Here is a 19,487-nt window from a genome sequence, read left to right on the forward strand (position 1 = left end):
CTTAATTTTCGTTCAACAATATATCCAGGTTTTCCTAACCCTGAAGTTTACGTGATTTTTTCATTTTCCAAAATATTTATATGAGTACGATACCTAGTCAGATTAAAAAATATATACACGTTTTTCTTGATTTTTTCAATTATTAAATTATTATTGAATTTAAGGGGATTGAACAGAAAATGCATACGATCATTCGGGTGCTACGCCACCTTATATTCAAATCATATTAGTAATTCAAATAAGTCCTGAAATTCCCTAACATTTTATTGTATAAAACATAACCAAGTATTGCACTCGTATAACAAAATTAAATACACAATTTCTGAATGCTACTAATCCATCATACTGCTGCTCATACACTTTTTTTACAAGTACACACATTCTATAGATATCTTTTTCAACTACACCTGACAGCTTACTCATCTGCAATAACATATTTAATTGTTTTACTTTAGTACAAAAACAAATATGGATTACACACATTATGATACTATAATTGATTTTGATTCTGCCACTTAAGCATATTCCACCCCTGCATCATAATAACATAGTAATTTTTTTAATACTTTAATTGTTAATAAATCTATACACCGCAAACAAAGCACCACATGTGTACCAGGAATGTATCTTACTACTAAAACACCACCCATTTCAATATTATATTTTCCTTCAAGCAGTACAGCATTCTTAATTAAATTTTCTAAGTATATATAGAAAACAAATTTTATTATTTCAAAAAAAATGATCCTAAAATAGTTGCTACAAATATCAAAATTACTATATACATAAACCCTAATGTACGTAGCATACAGTGAATCAAATATAAATAAAAACTCAACCATGCTCCAAAAAACGAAACATGCTGATAAACAATACAACGACAATATAGACAAATAAAACCAAACAAACATTCAGAGACATAGCCATAGTACTTGTCGAATTTAAGCTTACGAAATATATCCCACATTCTTCATAGCGCTTAACTAATTTAAAACAATCCATATATGTCTTAAATAATAAGTAGTATGACATTCATTACAATACCACGACTTGTTGCCGCTCTACCAGTTAAATAACTTAGGTAACTCAGAATTTAACATGGTATGATTTCCCTTGGGAAACTTGATCTGTCCGCATCCATTTTACCCAACCACTGCAGCACATTAAGCTTGAATAATGCCAGAGAATTCTGCATTAAGAAACAACTTACTTATGTCAGCATTACAAATCGATTAATGATTTTCCACATTACATGTGCAATTTTCTAGAATAATAACTACTAACCGTGTTAAGAATGTGCTTTATCTCTTGCCCATTGAAGCTCAATATGATGAGTAAAACATAGAATGCAGTATCACCCCTACCAGCACATTGCAGCAGAACTTTAGAGACTACCAAATATTGAAAAACATAAATAATTATATCTAAATGAAAAATCAAAGCTCAGTATGTTCACCTCTTCACTCGGTCCGCCAACACTTTATGGCATTTCATTTTCCATTTAGAAGCATCAACATGATAGCCGGGGTATAACTCAGATATCAAGGACGACATCCCATTAAGCAACAGCATATATTTTGCCCAGTGCTTCTTCTCCAATGTTGTCTCAAGCTGCCATGAGTTTGCTGGATCAAACACATGGACCACATGAGTAAACATATTGAAGACATACAGAACGTAATACCCCTCTACAGATATGTCTGGAACCATTATCTGCACACAGCAATTAACTTCATAAGATGATTTAATTGGTAAACAATATACATTATGTGATCTACTTGCTAAGCCCCTTACCATATTGCAAGTCCTCAAATCAAATTTTCCGTTCAAACCAACCAAACTTGCTTTTATTTCATCATTAATCTATACGGCTGCACCATTAAGCACTCTCTCCTGGAAACATATTACCACTACCAAATTAGAAATCTTAACTACGCGCAAATTGTTTTCTTATATACTTATTTTCCTACAATGAACTAACCGCCCAGCTTAGATGACGAACCTTCCTCAGCCTCAAAATTGACCTAGGAGCATATAACTTCTTATCCTGACAATACACAAGCCTACGGAAAATATCAAATTGTCTTGCACCAACTTCTCCTCCAGGTTTCATCATTGCATATATCTCAGTTCCAGTAATTTGCAGCACAACAGGTATAGGATGCTCAATCCAGATCCTAATTGAATGAACTTAATCAGTCAAATTTATATTAGGGAAGAAAAATGAACTAATTGTTATAGGATTTAGATTATATTCACCTCCTTAGTTCCATTCCCTTTGTATTCTCCAGCTGCTCTATAGAATCCTTCAGTACTTTCCTACTGCTTAAAAAGTAGGCGCCAGGTCCTCCTAACCCACCATTGCTAAGTCCATTTGATATGATTGGAACATCCATCTTCGCGGCGATACGTTGCCGTTTACAAACTGGGAATCAAACTATATTATATTATTACAAAACAATATATACTACCTACATATACATACAGAAAACAAATTACTCTAACCTTCAATCAGTCGATTTATTTGAGAGATTGACCTCTTCTTCCCAATATCTGCATCTGCAACAACTGTAATGCTCTCTCCACTTAAATTATTACCTCCTGCAGTACAATTAAGAAAAAAAACGTACAACGTAAAATGTTGTCACAATTAGAATCGAACAGAAAAGTTCCATCCTATATATAAAGGTCTGTACTATTATTAACCCACCCAAAGAATTTTTCTTGAATGCGTCATGTGCTAGTACCGGGTTCATTTCGTCTGTCTTAACACTTTCAGACAAAACGGTACAGCTTTCATTGGTTCTTTCACGATCCAAAAAAATATCTTTGTTTTTCGCCAATCTCCTGACATAGAATTTCAACACTATAGAATTTTGTGAAAATGTTAGAATCCTGTTACACATCCGCACCATCAACTATATATATCGTACATATCTGCAATTTACATTCTTACGGAACAAAATGAAAAAATCTAAATGATTTGCATATTATGTTTTTATTATGGAGCAAATAATCTCAAATATACTTTTTATCAGCAGCAGACCTATTACAAATATAAAATTAGCAACCCAACTAACCTGGTTTTTGTTTTCCGCCATCTCCTTCAAGTGTACCTTCATTAGTTTTAATTTCATCTCCAATCAATGCAACTAGATTTCGTAATTGCAAATTTTTTAGGCACATCATATGGAACATGATGCTTTATCTTCAACAGTAAACAAGAACACAAACTTACCACCCTTGTTTATTTCTCCAGTAAGTGAACTAGCTTGTTGTACCATCAATGTCTGCTTTGTTGAATTGACTGTAGCTGTACGTGTGCATGTACCTTGCCTAGAGCCACATGCCCCACTTAACCCAGCACCAAACAAACCTGCACATTAGTGAGGATATCTATTAATTGGCATGTGCCATCCAGAAACAAATGTACGTCACATACTGGGAGTTAATTACAGACCTGCTTTCATCCCAGCAAGTGCCTCTACTACTGTTTTGATATCATGGTCCTCATCTGTACTTGCAGATCCTGGAAAGTACATCCAGGATAAATCACTCACCTAGCTTGTACAAACTACAGTTCCCACATATACTAGGTTTCCATCTTAGGTAATTTCACCAATGCCATAATTGGACAATTTTGAAGGTGACTAACCTGTTGCAATTTTCTTCCTTTCCCAATTTTCAATATCATTACAGTCTTCTGTACTAACAACCACACCTTAAAAAGAAACATGCTGACATGATTAACAATTCATATATATTAATGATTACACTAATACATAATAACTTAGCATAACTATAAATAATACCTTCTAATATGCGTGGTGGCATATTTGGGCTCCATCCACATTTACCTAAATCATCATTTTATTCATAGCTTATGTACATATCAGTAGGAGCTGACTTCATATTACTAAGAATGATAATGATTGATAAGTTACCTTTTAAGGCTGATTCAATTTTGGCGTCATTATCTTTCCATTCATGAAGCCTCGATAGAGTCTGTGCCATATCATGCTCTTCTATCCGTCTCTTTATCATGCCAACATCATTTGAATGATCCTTGGACATGAGCTCGTTGAACTCATGACATACTGAATCTGCCTTTAACATAGACATTCTCAACTTTCCTTTTAGGTATAATAGTGTCTGCAAAAAAAATTAACCATTCAATCTAATTAAGTTTACTAACCATACAAAAGATAAACATGGTGAGTGTTTCAGTTTTTCTGATTACCTCATAGTGTATACAACCGGCAGCTATAGCTTTTCCAGAACAAGCAACATTGCCCTGCATCCATAGACAGTTATATATATATATATAAATATATATATACCATGATTAAATATATATCATATACAATTGCTTAATAACATAACTACATTCCTAACCTTCAAGCCTCCATACTTGACCTGGCCATCCTCTTCGAAGGTATCTGCTTCGATGAAAGTTCTCACTACAGAAGTTGAATACAACTTAACCGCGGCTTGCTTTGTTGTATCGATGGTGAGATAACCGGTATCAACCGAGTTGAAGTAGTGTATCTGTTTTTCAAATGTATTAATGCACAGTTAGATTTTTTTCTGTTATCAACAAATGGATTCACATGTTGTAAATTGCAATGCTGAATTAAGTAGATATAACAAGTTCTTCATACCTGCAAAATAGTTGGGCATCCATATAGCCAAACATTTTGCTCTCCTTTTCGTTTGGACTCTGCCAGGCACAGGGCACCTCGCATTATCTCCTCTAGAGCATATCTACTGTAGTTCCAAACACTAAGTTTGGATGGTTCTTCGACAAGCCGGTATACATCATTTGTCACGTGGTTGCGACCATCTCGTGGTCCAAATACAACGGAAACAGCAAGCATGGCCGTTCCCACCTCCGTCTTAATCCTCTGCTCTCGAGTCATCGGCGAGTCCACGTGTTCTTGTAGTATACTAACTACATTGTTCACAGTGATCTCTTGTGGAATCAGAGCCATTCCCAGAAGATACCTAGCACTCATGTAGTGATCATCACTTGGACTGTTGTTGTTCCTCTGCAGTGTCAAACCTCCTCTCCTTATATCCATATAAGAGCAAATCTCCATCTCACCCAAGATCGACTTCGCACCGCCTGGCAGCCTCATCGTACTGTCATTGGGGTCGATCCTATCAAGCAGAGATCGTGTGAAAGAGATAAAAAATCCCTGTTTTCGGAAGATGCAGTAACCCACCAAGGCCCATCGCACGAACTAATGCTTTCTATTCTTCGCCCCAGTTCTGCATCGCTAATCCTACCGCATCAGGCGTGTAACTGCTCCTCACTATGCATCCATCTAAGCTTACAGATTCCAGATGCTCACCGAACGCCTCCGCTTTCAACTCACGGCTACCACCAAAACGATTAAGACATGAACTTGATCTGAAATCTACACCTTGTGGTCTGCCATTTCCATGGCGGCCTCTAACCAAGTTCATTTGATTCCTAATAGATTACACAAGGACAGAAAACAAATTAAACCAGCGCTCGGAATAGAAGAAACAAATGACCTGTACCGACGGTGAAAGTTTTCAGAAACTTACCTTGGAAGATGATGCGAGGCCACCGGATGCGTAGAACTCGCTTCCGCGGCTCTGGTTCTTGCTGAAGAGATAAGATTCACTAGCTCCCACCCGCTCCGGTCTTTAAGTCAATCGGATCTCAGTTTCTCCATCGGAGTGGTAATGTAGTACACCCGCAATGACTTTGGGGTACCAATTTCTCTGGCCTGCAAAACGTCTCGTCCGAACAGCCGGACAGTTCAGCAATTAAGAGCGGCTAGCAGTGCAGAGGCTAGAGCACGCCAGTAGTACATCCTAGCATCCCAGCACGCGTTATGCGACACTGTTTCTGCTAATTCTTTTATCCCTTTCTACTGTTTATAGCATACGCTGCAGATGTCTGCACGCACAGGTCTACTGTTTGTCACGCAAAATGTCCACACAACAAACGACAAGGATCCGTGCGCCGTGCTACCAACACGTATGCTAGTTACGCTCCAGCAGTCGGGTCGCGTCGCACTCGAAGGGGCAACGCACCCGTGTATGCCGACCCTGGATCATTTTAACTTCAGACAGATCTACAGAGCCGGCTACCCCACGACAAAAGGCTGCTACCCAGGAACAAACAATGCGTCAAACCAGTACATGCATTTCTTTCCCAATGCATCCGCACCATCAACATACCTAAATTTTGTTTTCTTTTATCTAGCCATGTCCTTTGTGGACCGAACCTGATAATTGAATTTTAATTATTACAAATTGGTTGTCTACCTTCTGACCATTTTAAGCAATAAGGATTAATTGTTACAACGTGCTTTTCTGCCCCCTGATTTTATTTATTACAAATCAAGATCTTGAACATTGATTAAAAACCGATGATACATTCGGGTGCCACCACCATGTTTGATTCCATCCTGCATGCTAGCTGTAGCAGGTTCCTCTTTAATACGTGCAGATCCATCTGCAAAGTTATGAATAGAAGGAGAAAATCATATATATGACCCAGTGTAATGAATTTACAAAATAGAGACGTAATTAAAAACATTTTAATGTATCATACCGCATTAATCTTCTCGCGGACCTCTGATCCATCAAAATTTTTCATGTAGTGAACCACATAGTAACCACTATCACCGCTGCATTATTTTCAAAAATGTTAGTTGAAAATCATACCAAACAAACATAACCATCGTACCTTAACCAACCTTGATGCCTTTGCATTCAGATTTGTATGGAAGATATACTCCCACCCATTGGTTCCTATGTCAATGCCTTCAAAAGACGTCTCAAAGCACATTGCCAATCCTTTTATAAGTATTGAACATCTACCAACATGATGTTCCTCCACATATGTCTCTCCTAGGCAAGACCTTACCAGATCTAGCACATGTAGCTTCTTTTCGATACAGTCGAATATATATAAGACCCAGCTCTTGTCATTTTCTTGGTATGGAGCGAACAATTGTAAACAATTCATTTCAATTCTCGTCAATTTTTTTTCATATATTGCTATAAATAAAAAAATTATCTAATAAACGCACCATTTTGCATGACTCCACGTCGTAGCCAATGTGTTCACCCACGAAAAGGTCGTTTATCGGCTTCTTAAACCATGGATTCGTTGTGTGTAGAATAGAGCCCTACATATTAAATATCAACAACTTAGCATTCCATTAAAAGTTAAATTAAAACATGTTCTAATATTTTAATATAATAATTAGCTACACTCACCGACAACATAGGATGCAGAAAGTGTCTCCAACGGCTGTTATCGCCGCTTAAACACCATCTCGACTCATACTCCCGGCTAATGCGGCAAAACATATCAAAACCGACATAATTCATCCTCCCGCCCGGCTTTAGTAACTCAAATATTGTGTTCCCATCCAACTTAATTTCAGTAGGTCTTGCAAGTTCCACCCATATCCTGTTTTTTAACATTATCCTTCAACATAAAATTCTATTTTAAATAACTTGTATAGGTATAATAAGTTTACAACGAACCTTGACTTGATTGTACGTGAACAATCTATTAGATTCTGATAAGCTAACTCCGAAGATCCTGTTCCAAATGTTGGATATTTTGCACCGATGTCAAACGGTGATGTACCACATTTTTCATTAATTATATGTTTCTTCAGTAGCTCAAGCTCAAATTCGTCACTGTCTTCATCTGAACCGGAAGATACAACACGTGCCCTCTTCCCTATATATATTAAAATATTACTGGCACAGTTATGCATGTTAAGATAACAAGTAGATCATTTGCATTACAGATAGTTAGTGAAAAAAAATTAAAGAAATAGTTATATGTAAATCTTATTCAAAATCTATTAACGTTAGTTTAGCACAAAGGATTAATTTTTCCTCGTCCAGAATTTCAAATAGTCATAGTTATATATTATGTAAGTTTTGTATAATAAGACGTGGCATTAAACATTTAGTTTAGGTAAATTCAAATATGTAATTTCCAATGAAACGTCCAATTTTTATTTGTTAATCATAATTATCATGTTAAAAAGAGAAAAGGCAACTCACTAGCATTGTCAGGTACGCAAACAATATCTTCGTCCAAATGGTCATGTTTGTCGAAGGAAAGTCTGCTTTCTTCAAAAAAAATTGCTTCCTCTCTTTCTTGAACTAACAAATCATGCTCATTGCGGTAACTTGGATTGTTAAGGTCCGGCAAAGCAAAACCTGCAAAACTTGTAGAAATTATGCTTAGATTTTAATTCAAAATTACTATTACTTACAAATACGTTTTTTAATTATTAATTCAAATCAAAATTACCCGATGTTGATCCAGGTCGAAGCAGAAGGTATCTACCGTTTACTCTTGTCGATGAACGTTTCCCTGTCATACTAAATTGTCCTACAAGTCCCGATTGTGATGTTATATTTATTGTTTGCTAAATGCGAGCATCTTGGACGTCTTTTAAACAAAAATTCGATATAAGCCTTAAGACAAAAGTATTTATATGAAATTTAAACAAATAATTATTTTTTTGTTTTGAAGTCAACTTTAGCTGCAAAAACAATGTCGTCATGATGACCGCCTTCACTCATTAGGATCAACATAAATTATATATCATAATAATATTTTGCTGTAAAATAAAATGCCATTAAATTTTATATTTACAGTCTATATTCCATACCTTCATCTATAGACATATTGTTTTCCAGTGTTCTGTCGCCCACTGCGTCGAAACAATTCCCCATGCTAAAACGCAAACCTAATTGTGTAAGTTTCAAATTGACAACATATTAAATCAGTGCTGGCAAAGTTTATAATTGCTTACATTTTTAAAAAATTATAAATTATCATTTATGTGTAAAATTATTAAAATAACAATCACCTGCTATCATAGAAGACATTTCTTCCAAGCTACAATTCAATTTTTCAACATGCTCGTAGTAACCCTTGCCCTTCATGTATGCCACCAACTCTATTCTATGCTTGGCAGCTTTCTGGATCATTTTGGCCTCGTGCTCGTGTACTGTGTGCACTGTAAAGTCAGCCGACGTTGCACCGGCTGCGTAGAAGTCCCTGGTTTCCTCCTCCATGCTCTTACGGTATTCTTCTATCCTATCAATTATCCATGCCTTGCACTGTGCAATGTTCGATGAAAATGAATCATCATGTATTCAATTAATTACTCGAGTGGTTGTCCAATTAGGACATGCCTCTACTTACCTGTCCGGTTGTACCTTCCAGCTGGCACTGGTGTCCATTTATAGCTTGATCCGATGCCTTGGCCTGATGAAATATTTTTAATTAAATCACAATTATGACTAGAAAATACAATCCAATCTTCTAGCACAAATTTATAACTTACCGGCATGGAGCCATATAACCTTTCCCCATTCACTAAAATTGTATCTTCCTCGATAAGTGCCTTTATGCAGACACCTGTGTAGTAAGAAACCCTAGGCGTCGATGTTTGGTCAACGCGGATAAACCCCGTGTCGACCGTGTCAAAGTACAGTATCTGCAGTCAGATGTTTTGGAATCAAAATTGTTAGTTTAAGGAAGGCATCATGGTTGTTTGTAAAAGTCATGACAAGACATGATGCTTACCTGAAGGAATATTATGCATCCGTATACATGGAATCTTCTTTTGCCGGTGATAAGAGAATTTTGAACCTTCTTCGCACCGTCAAAAATTTCAGCAACTATATACTCCCCCCAGTTCATTTTGTGAAGAATAGACGGATCTTTCACCATTTCATATGCATCTAAAGGTATCGATGTCCGACTCTCTCTTGGACAGAAAAAAAACTGCCGTACAAAGCATTACAAAGGCCACCTTTGTCATAACCTCTTCTTGAATAGTCATTGGATTGCTGCAAACTCTACGCAGGACCTCGATCACCTCTGGAACTGTTATCTCTTTCGTATTTTGCAAACCATCTTTAACCAGACATAACATAACCCTTGCGTTCCTTACGTCTTCAATGCTTGGGATCCCATCATCTCTTTTAATAGATACAGATCCACCATATCTAATGCCTAGCACTCTAGATACCTGGATCTCGTTTATCCCTACAACCTCTTTGACTCCGACTCTGAGGCAACGTTCATTACTATCTACCCGTTGATAGAGCAACTGTGTGAAATCTCGGTTGAATGTCTGCATATCAGGCATGGTAAGAATCCCACCTAGACCAATTGATCTGATAAGAGATTTTTTGTTCTCACACCAACAAGCTATACCAAGCTTGATGTCCTTTGGCGCAAAACTACTCAGAACTAAACTACGCCCACCAGCACCCATCAAGGAGACGTCTCCCAGTCCCCAGCCACCGCCCGATTCTAGTGCAAAAGTATACGAATTTGACATGTTTCTGGTTTTACAAAACAAATGCAAAAAATCAATATATGCGTAAGAAACCATATAGAACAATACATGCCGACACATTCGTATGTAAAAATTATAGATCTTAGATACAAACTCTTACCTTATTGCAAATCCGTTTTCTCGCTCGCAAACGACCAGATCTACTCAAGCTCGTGAGAACAAACGTTTGTCGAGCAAAGAACGAGCACCGCGCAAACGTATACGCTCTCCACGCGATCCTATACTTATAGCCCTGACCGCGAAACATTTTTTCTACACACGTTATTCAGCGGGTAAACAATGCATTTTGCATACTGTTCACGCCATGCATTACGCAGTCCATTAAAAGCTGAATTAAGTGCGGGATAACTTTACAGGCACGCATTTAAGTTTTAACTTTATATTTGATAGCTTCACGTTCGGAAATTAGCTGTCGACCCAATTTAATATGACATAACATTTAATATGTGTCACTGTTTATGCGTACGACATAAGACTTTTGGCACTACGAAACCGGCTTCTGTGCACACGTTTGATTTTAAATGCAAAGAATTTATAGCTCTGCGGCCGTCTTCATTAAGGGAAGACCCTGGGTCCTCTCTTTGTAATGTTTAAAGTAAATATGACCAGCGCCGATACAATGTAAAAATTAAACGGATATATATTTAGTTTGAATCATCGAGTAATACATATTTTTAAAGTTAAATAAAATGCATTATACAAGCACACACATATTTAAAGACACACATTAATCTGAAATAGAAATTAATTCTTAGGTGAGACATGTGATATAACTAAATTCAAATGAAAATAGCATATTTTTATTCTCATATATAGATAGCCAACACAACCGTCAAGTGCTTATTAATATATTTTCCCTCAATGGCAGTGAGCACTGCCTGGCTTCCAGTTTTACGCCTTTTGCACGCAAAGCTGTCAACCTCTTCTCCATATTCATCGTTGTCATCCTTCTTTGTTTTGAATTTTGAAGAAATGCGGGAGCAACAGTCACCAACGTCTTCCACGTACCATATTTCGTCGAACAAGGTAGACACATATGGATCGGTCTCTCCGTATCCTTCTTCGATCTCGAAACATACATGTTCCTAAAATAAAAAAAATCAAAGATTTTGTATAATAGTTAATTACAAAAATAAACCACAAAATAATATAATTTAGTTTACAAAATTTAGAAAAAAATACCTATGCTAGTAGCAGCTTATCTTCCTTCACGACCTGATTAGTTGTTTTTTTAATGTAACAACCCACGGATGCCTGAGTTAGTGAAGGTTTAATTGTTTTTAGATTGATCATAATAAACAAACTTTAAATAGTTTTAACATATTATTTACTGTTTACCTCTGCGGAATAGTTCTCATCAAGTATATCTCCAACCTCCATCACAGCTATGGCTGTTGACATAGGAAGGCCTGAGCACTATTCGCTGCATTAGAAAACATAAATTTGAAAATACAATATACATAAAAATAGCAACAACTCGTGTGGAACTAGTTCGTGTGGAGTAAAATAGCAACAATTTGAATATGCAATAAAAATATCTTCACTAACCTCCACATGGATCTGGCCACCAGACCTCAGCCTCTTAGCCATTCTTGAAATTCAAAAATATCTTATGGATATAAAAGCTTTGATGAAGCCGCAGGTCTAACTCACGTTTGCAAGTATAGGCTATGTGCCTGGAGAACAGCCGTTGCTTCTATATATAGAACAAAGACGACCGCACGCGCTCGGTCCTGCTGTCGTTTTTTGAAATTTGAATCCGGCACTGATTGTATTAATTGCAGGCCCTTCGCCCCACTCCTTCAAGTTGGCCTCGGCCCATCAGTTATGTCCATTTCACCCTACATGACAAAAGAATGAACATGTACGGGCAAACGGCCCATTATAACCTTTATTCCTTGTTTCTATTTTTTATGTTGTGCAACATGGCGGCGGTACGTGAAGTTTTTTTAATGTAAAATAAATAAATATATAAATATGTTTCATAGTTGTATATACATAATTAATTGCAGAAATTGAAGACATTTTGCAATATAACATAATTATTACACAAGGTGGATAATAATATCTCCCCAGCGTTGAGGAACTCATTAATAAAATAAGTTACTATTCGATCATATAAATATAAATTTATACTAAAAACAAGAAATGAATGTAAGAAACACGGTGCATCTAAGAACCAGTACAATAAAAGAAACTAATCATTATGCTGTTTAACATTTTGCACTCAAACAACATGAATTATTCAAAAGAGACTGTTTCATCGCAGATACATGTTGCAAATGCCAATGTACTTTTTTCATTATTCTGGTTCAACACTTCATGATTCATTCCATAACAATCTTGTCATTGAACACTGCCTTCTTGCCGCAATTGTTCCGTCGATGCCCTGCTACACCACAATTTGTGCAAGTAGATTGTTTTCGCGGTTTAACCGATGCATCACCTCTCATTGGACATGTTGTGCATTTGTGTCCTTCGCCCCTGCAAATCTTGCAGAATCTCGATCTCTTAACATTCTTCTCATAAGGCGCCTTCTCTCTTGCTGTCGTAGGTCTGCCTTTCAACCTCTTTGGAGGTGGTGCGGATAACTCATGGTGACTTCTATCAGGTGAGAATACATCGTTCATTGACTCTGAACTTTCACCTTCGTTAGCATCACCTCCATTCATGCACGAACTTTCAGACCTTGTGCGTTTTGCCATATGAATGTGACGGAGTTCTGAAAATTCTTGTGCATCAGCTGGCATGTTCATGCTCATATCTCCCCTGATTTTGCTTGTTGCATTTGACCTAGCAACGCTTGAAGCTTTGTCCAACACACTCATGCCATCTCCCCTATTGCAAAGAGGGGCCACATTCAATAATCCTTCCTTTATGTAATTAATAGTGAACTCGTAACTCTTAACATTTGTGTCGCCAAGTCTGACCAGCTCAAGTGTGGCATTGTACAAAGCAGAGTGTCTGTATGTTGGAGATTCAATAGGACCCATGTCTTTCTGGTAATGTTTAAGATGGTCAGGTAGGATGTCACGTGCATCTATTGTCCATCGTTTCATGACATGGTGTGCCGGGATCATTTTAACATTCAATACCATCATCACCTGACAATACAAAAGAATATCATGTCAATCTACCTTAGCAATCATAGGTCATTATTAGATTTTCAGTATTTCATAGTTTGCACCGAAGATACCTTGATTATGTGGCAGCATACCATACCCATGTGGTCGAATAGTCCGCATTGGCATCTGTACTTTTCCCCATCATCAGTTATTTCTATTTCAAAATCAGTCTTACAGTACTTGCTTCTTTTCTCTGCATTCACATGAGTTGCTCTGTACAATTTCTTCGGTGTTATCTCCGATACAGTGTATGAGCCAGCTGCATACATATAAGAACCAAACATTTCAAACATTGTCCTTGTGTATATTTTGCTTGCGTGCTTCTCCAGTGGAATGTTTGCCTTTAGTACAACACCTCCCTGTAAAATTTAGATTTATTGTTATTATAAAATAAGCGTTTCTAAGATAAATTTCATTTTCAAAAGCATATTACTATAGAGATGAGTACTGAAACTTTTACCAGTCTAGTACGTTTTTCTTGGAAACCTTCTTCCTGGTCTCTGTCGAATTGAAGCTTGCTATATTGTTTCACAAAAAGATTCATAGGGCAGCCTGGAGGTATGTAGTTCTTGAGCATGTGATTCGCACTTTCGCTACGCTGTGTGCTAGTCATCCTGGCACAGAACTTCCCTGCAAAATAAGGTTTCGCCCACATATGTCGCTTTTCATAAGTCTGTATGAGGAAAGTATTGTTCTGCAGTGAATATTTGTCAATCAACTCTTTCCATTGTTTTTCAAACTCTTCTTTAGTCAACATTTCCTGTATTAATTTGTGGAACTCAACCCTGAATTCACTCCATTTGTTGTACAAAGTCCCGAGCGATTCTTTTGCTTTCTTTAAAACGTGCCACTTACACCAACGATGTGTTGCATCGGGGTAAACTTGCTCGATAGCTAGCTCCATGGCTCTTGCTTGGTCCGTGAATATTACATTAATATTGGTCAATATCAGATCCAACCAGTTTTCATTACAAAAATATATATTACCAAATTGACAACTTACTTACCAGTTAGAATGGTAATTGGTTTCTTCCCTCCCATCAACTTGACAAACTCTGAAAAACCCAGTTAAAGCTCTCTACTTTCTCATCACGCATAAGTACACCAGCGTATATAACACTCTGGAAATGGTTGTTAACCCCAACAAATAGTCCGAATGGCATGTCGTATAGATTTGTCCTGTAGGTAGTATCAAATGTAACAGCATCACCAAAGTAGTGGTACTGTAATTTGCTCTTCCCAGTTGTCCATATCAGTGTTCTAACTCTACTCTCACTGTCTACACGAACTGTATAAGTGAATTCAGGGTCACTCTGCTTCAGCTCAGCAAAATAATCCATTGTCTTCTTAACATCTTCATCTGCTTGGTCTCTGCTTAGTTTCGCGCATCTTTTGGTGAAAGGAACATTCTCTATGCGACCAAAAAATGTCCCTATTATGCTGTAAACATTGCTGAGGTTGACATTATTCTGACGCAGTTGAGATACTAGCTCTCTTGTGTATTTGTCTATGTGCCGGTGGGAAGGGAAGTGGAGTTTCTGGGCGCATGTGTGTAACATCTCATGGTTGTGAGAGACTCTGTACTCACATATGTACCAACCATCATCTTCAGTTCTCAGCAATCTAATCATCGTTGGACACTCTGTTCTGGAAGAGGTAGAGTTCACCTTCTTTGGTTTCCCCTAATGAGAAAGTAAACTAAATTGAATAAGCATCCAATATTCTGAAAAGGTGTAAATGAACAGGGATTATAGAGTTTGTTTGCTTACCCCGCAGTTGCACAGCAGCTCTTGCATGCTTTTAGCACCTTTGACATTTGTACGACTCTTCCCGTACCTGATTCCGAAACCGCATTCCCATGAATACAGATTGTAGTAGTCGTAGGCCTCTCCTAGCGAATCAAATGTCAACCCCATAGAAGGCACTACGACTTCATCTCCTTTCCTCTCAGCGAATCCTCTAAATGCTAATTCTAGTGCACTAATCCTTTCTGCACTAGCGGCTCATTCATCAGGCATTGCGCCGTGTCTGTGACTGTAGTTGAAAAAAAAGACCAGTGTCAATCCCATACAAATACGATTAACGTTACATACAAATTAGGAGAACACATTAAATTTCTATGTTGATGGTATGTCCATAGAATCAACAATTTTTTTTCCAGAATTCGAACCTTCTGTGTGTGTGCATCAAGCTCATAAATCGAGTTCATGAAGGAAATTGTACAGATATAACATACCGTCGAACCTAGCCGCTCTTTTCCCTTTCGACATCAATCACATTTGGAGTCCTTGATTTCGATCCAGGATCTCCGTCTACTACTGTTGAGACGTGCTTCTCTGTGCTGCCATTAGAAGAATCTAGCTCATCTGCTTCAGCTACCGTCGACAGTGCCCGCGCCTCTTTGACGGACATCTGAGCTATCCCCGCGGCGCACTGGTCGGCTCTTTTTTCTTCTGTCGATCTTAAAGGGGAGAGTAGCAAAAGGAAAATAAACACATACTCATTTAATACAGCAGTTCTGCTTACCAATCTGTTCTAAAACTAAAGAACTTACATGGATTTGATGGCGGTGGGTTCGTGGTCAAGCGGATCTGCCGGACTGCTCATCTTCTCGCACCGAAGAACTCAAGAAAAAGATTACTGCTAAACAACACACGAATAGAAGCTATACCAAACTGAAATCAACTACTTCTGTGGCGAAATTTTATGACTGGAAATCACCACAAAGAGCCGAGAGGAGAGCTGGTTTTCAGATCTGGCTACAGAGTCCTTGTGAGGAAGCAGAAAACTCCACAGGTAGGCGATGGTTGAGTACATTAATTAGGTAGGGACAGCTTTCTGTACGATGGTGGCCAAGACAGGAAACAATAAATGAGCAAGAACAGGTATAGACTGTTCCTTCCTACAACGCGTGCGCCGTATTAACAGGCTATAATCATTTAAAGACAAAAGGCACAGATCCCAAGGTTGCATGCGGGCGGCAGCGATTCCGTAGGTGGTCGTCGCCGAGTGCTCCTAATCCACCTCCGTCATTGTTGCTACAATTGTAGATGTCTTTACTTGCTATCCTAATGCTTAGTATAGGATGCTAGTACTTCATCTGTGGCACTACATTCTTGTCCGTCTACCATGCTATACTACTGGGACGTGATCACTTCAGGAGGTGATCACGGATATATACTATATACTACTATACTGCTACATCACTTGTGATACTGTTCGGATGTGGGGGCTGAAGGGATGGGTGGTTCCACCCAGGTAGTGGTGGGCCTGGGTTCTCGACGGCCCCCGAGTGTTACTTTGTGGCGGAGCGACAGGGCAGGTTGTGACCACCTAGGAGACAGGTGGGCCTGGTCCTAGTCGGCGTCTGCGAATACTTCAAATAACATGCTTAACGAGATCTGGATATTTGATCTGAGTCTAGCCACTGGCCTATACACACCAACCAACTACGCATGAACAGTTATGGGCACTCGACATCACGGTATCAGCTGAGGCCTCCTAGACGTCAGCGACTGAGCGGCGCGCGCCGGGTTGGACCGCGTAACGCAACTTCCTTTGTAATGGAGGTTTATAGGTCTACTCACCGGCCACGTACGCAACGTGCAGGTGTGCAACGGGTGATGGGCCCAGACCCCTGCGTGCATAGGATTTAGATCGGCGTGCTGACCTCTCTGTTAGGCCTAGGTGGGGCTAAGACGTGTTGATCTTCCGAGACCGGGCATGACCTAGGAAAGTGTGTTCGACCAGAGGGATCGAGCGTGTTGGGTAATGTGGTGCACCCCTGCAGGGAAGTTTATCTATTTGAATAGTCGTGTCCCTCGGTAAAAGGACGACCCGGAGTTGTATTCTGACCTTATGATAACTAGAACCGGATACTTAATAAAACACACCCTTTCAAGTGCCAGACACAACCAGGTGATCACTCTCTCATAGGGCGACGAGGAGAGGATCGCCGGGTAGGATTATGCTATGCAATGCTACTTGATGCTACACTTGCTACTCTCTTCTGCATGCTTCAAGATGGAGGCTCCCAGAAGCGTAGTCTTCAATAGGACTAGCTACCCCCCTCTTATTCTGGCATTCTGCAGTTCCGTCCATAGTCACTACCCTTTTCATCGATACCAATGCATATGTAGTGTAGATCCTTGCTTGCGAGTACTTTGGATAAGTACTCACAGTTTCTTTGCTCCCTCTTTCCTCCTTTTCCATTTTTCTCGGATGACACAACCAGATGATGGAGCCCAGGAGCCAGAGGACCCCGAGGATGTTTCTACGTGGAGTTCGGCTTCGAGGAGTAGTTAGGAGGTCCTAGGCAGGAGGCCTTGCCTTTCTGATCATTGCTACTTTTCTGCTAGCCTTCTTAAGGCAAATTTGTTTAACTTATGTCTGTACTCAGATATTAATGCTTTCACTAACTCTTGTGTATTCGAGCCCTCGAGGCTCCTGGCTTGTAATATAAAGCTTGTATTATTTTAATTTGTGTCTAGACTTGTGTTGTGATATCTTCCCGTGAGTCCTTGATCTTGATCGTACACATTTGCGTGTATGATTAGTGTATGATTGAATCGAGGGTGTCACAATTTTCATTGGACCCGATGCGCTAGGTATTACACCTAGATTGGATATGAACTCCTTCATCTAACCTAATTCATTTGCTGCTTCCGAAGTAGTTATGTACTCCGATTCACATGTAGATCTCGCCATGACGCTTTGCTTGGAACTGCACCAACTGACAACTCCACCATTCAATATAAATATGTATCCGGTTTGTGACTTACAGTCATCTGGATCAGTGTCAAAGCTAGCATCAACGTAACCATTTACGACGAGCTCTTTGTCACCTCCATAAACGAGAAACATATCCTTGGTCCTTTTCAGGTATTTCAGGATGATCTTGATCGTTGTCCAGTGATCCACTCCTGGATTACTTTGATACCTCCCCGCTAGACTTATAGCAAGGCACACATCAGGTCTGGTACACAGCATAGCATACATGATAGAACCTATGGCTAAGGCATAGGGAATGACTTTCATTTTCTCTCTATCATCTGCAGTGGTCGGGCACTGAGTTTGACTCGACTTCACACCTTGTAACACATGCAAGAACCCTTTCTTTGACTGATCCATTTTGAACTTCTTCAAAACTTTATCAAGGTATGTGCTTTGTGAAAGTCCAATTAAGCATCTTGATCTATCTCTATAGATCTTGATGCCTAATATATAAGCAGCTTCACCGAGGTCTTTCACTAAAAACTCTTATTCAAGTATCCTTTTATGCTATCCAAGAAGTCTACATCATTTCCAATCAACAATATGTCATCCACATATAATATTAGAAATGCTACAAAGCTCCCACTCACTTTCTTGTAAATACAAGCTTCTCCAAAAGTCTATATAAACCATATGCTTTGATCACCTCATCAAAGCGTATATTCCAACTCCGAGATGCTTGCACCAGTCCATAAATGCATGGCGGGAGCTTGCACACTTTATTAGCACCTTTAGGATCGAGAAAACCTTCTGGTTGCATCATATACAACTCTTCTTTAAGAAATCCATTAAGGAATGCAATTTTGACATCCATTTGCTAGATTTCATAATCATAAAATGCGGCAGTTGCTAACATGATTCGGACAGACTTAAGCATCGCTACAGTTAAGAAAGTCTCATCGTAGTCAACTCCTTGAACATGTCGAAAACCTTTCTCAACAAGTCGAGCTTTGTAGACAAAAACATTACATCAGCGTTAATCTTCTTCTTGAAGATCCATTTATTCTCTATGGCTCGCCGATCATCGGGCAAGTCAACCAAAGTCCACACTTTGTTCTCATACATGGATCCTGAAGGAAATATGCCCTAGACGCAATAATAAATTTGTTATTTTATACTTCCTTATATCATGATAAATGTTTATTATTCATGCTAGAATTGTATTAACCGAAAACTTGATACATGTGTGGATACATAG

At 38.7% G+C, this 19,487-nt stretch overlaps 4 protein-coding genes across 6 annotated transcripts; all 4 read right to left on the bottom strand.

Moving 5' to 3' along the window:
• Positions 1–866: 866 nt before the first annotated feature.
• LOC147990622 (uncharacterized) lies at positions 867–5,890 on the bottom strand. Of its 3 annotated transcripts, none has more exons than XM_087517344.1 (18): positions 5,575–5,890; positions 4,662–5,476; positions 4,396–4,548; positions 4,241–4,294; positions 3,945–4,152; positions 3,813–3,857; positions 3,656–3,721; positions 3,461–3,529; positions 3,239–3,376; positions 3,081–3,116; positions 2,711–2,866; positions 2,506–2,601; positions 2,260–2,425; positions 1,982–2,177; positions 1,795–1,893; positions 1,457–1,713; positions 1,285–1,360; positions 867–1,189 (listed from the first exon to the last, which is right to left on the bottom strand). In XM_087517344.1, exons 2-15 carry the CDS (start codon positions 5,136–5,138, stop codon positions 1,864–1,866), a joined length of 1,890 nt encoding a protein of 629 aa, XP_087373470.1. In that variant the 5' UTR covers positions 5,139–5,476; positions 5,575–5,890; the 3' UTR covers positions 867–1,189; positions 1,285–1,360; positions 1,457–1,713; positions 1,795–1,863. The 3 variants fall into 3 exon arrangements, with proteins under 3 accessions (XP_087373470.1, XP_087373469.1, XP_087373468.1); XM_087517343.1 differs by having other exon boundaries at positions 2,003–2,177; positions 3,081–3,152; XM_087517342.1 differs by having other exon boundaries at positions 3,081–3,152; positions 5,575–5,889.
• A 718-nt stretch (positions 5,891–6,608) lies between these two features.
• Positions 6,609–11,981, bottom strand: LOC147990623 (uncharacterized). Its single transcript, XM_087538320.1, has 11 exons — positions 11,940–11,981; positions 9,369–9,521; positions 9,227–9,289; positions 8,889–9,141; positions 8,688–8,765; positions 8,324–8,404; positions 8,071–8,229; positions 7,537–7,738; positions 7,264–7,459; positions 7,074–7,172; positions 6,609–6,994 (listed from the first exon to the last, which is right to left on the bottom strand). Exons 1-11 carry the CDS (start codon positions 11,979–11,981, stop codon positions 6,689–6,691), a joined length of 1,632 nt encoding a protein of 543 aa, XP_087394446.1. The 3' UTR covers positions 6,609–6,688.
• A 625-nt stretch (positions 11,982–12,606) lies between these two features.
• LOC147990624 (uncharacterized) lies at positions 12,607–13,875 on the bottom strand. The gene is made up of 2 exons (XM_087517345.1): positions 13,588–13,875; positions 12,607–13,495 (listed from the first exon to the last, which is right to left on the bottom strand). Exons 1-2 carry the CDS (start codon positions 13,807–13,809, stop codon positions 12,719–12,721), a joined length of 999 nt encoding a protein of 332 aa, XP_087373471.1. The 5' UTR covers positions 13,810–13,875; the 3' UTR covers positions 12,607–12,718.
• Positions 13,876–14,556: 681 nt separating this feature from the next.
• Positions 14,557–15,432, bottom strand: LOC147990625 (protein FAR1-RELATED SEQUENCE 5-like). The gene is made up of 2 exons (XM_087538321.1): positions 15,286–15,432; positions 14,557–15,198 (listed from the first exon to the last, which is right to left on the bottom strand). The coding sequence occupies exons 1-2, from the start codon at positions 15,430–15,432 to the stop codon at positions 14,557–14,559; spliced, it is 789 nt and encodes a 262-aa protein (XP_087394447.1).
• Between the last annotated feature and the right edge of the window lie 4,055 nt (positions 15,433–19,487).

The sequence above is a fragment of the Triticum urartu genome, chromosome 1A (genome assembly GCF_056163025.1).
Source record: "Triticum urartu cultivar PI428250 chromosome 1A, HENAU_Tu73, whole genome shotgun sequence".
In the NCBI taxonomy this organism is placed as follows: domain Eukaryota; kingdom Viridiplantae; phylum Streptophyta; class Magnoliopsida; order Poales; family Poaceae; genus Triticum; species Triticum urartu.

Bases quoted from the DNA above. Each gene is read 5' to 3' on its own strand.
- LOC147990623 (XM_087538320.1), bottom strand. From the start codon at position 11,981: ATGGCTAAGAGGCTGAGGTCTGGTGGCCAGATCCATGTGGAG. The intron at 9,522-11,939 runs GTTAGTGAAGAT...ATCTGACTGCAG, and splicing joins GTGGCCAGATCCATGTGGAG to ATACTGTACTTTGACACGGT. The intron at 8,766-8,888 runs GTGATTGTTATT...TTACACAATTAG, and splicing joins AATGTCTTCTATGATAGCAG to GTTTGCGTTTTAGCATGGGG.
- LOC147990622 (XM_087517342.1), bottom strand. From the start codon at position 5,138: ATGAGGCTGCCAGGCGGTGCGAAGTCGATCTTGGGTGAGATGGAGATT. The intron at 4,549-4,661 runs GTATGAAGAACT...TTTGAAAAACAG, and splicing joins GATGCCCAACTATTTTGCAG to ATACACTACTTCAACTCGGT. The intron at 2,867-3,080 runs GTTAGTTGGGTT...AAAATTCTATAG, and splicing joins TGGCGGAAAACAAAAACCAG to TGTTGAAATTCTATGTCAGG.
- LOC147990625 (XM_087538321.1), bottom strand. From the start codon at position 15,432: ATGGGGTTGACATTTGATTCGCTAGGAGAGGCCTACGACTACTACAAT. The intron at 15,199-15,285 runs GTAAGCAAACAA...CTTTCTCATTAG, and splicing joins AGCTGCTGTGCAACTGCGGG to GGGAAACCAAAGAAGGTGAA.
- LOC147990624 (XM_087517345.1), bottom strand. From the start codon at position 13,809: ATGTTTGAAATGTTTGGTTCTTATATGTATGCAGCTGGCTCATACACT. The intron at 13,496-13,587 runs GTATCTTCGGTG...TTGTATTGTCAG, and splicing joins TATGCTGCCACATAATCAAG to GTGATGATGGTATTGAATGT.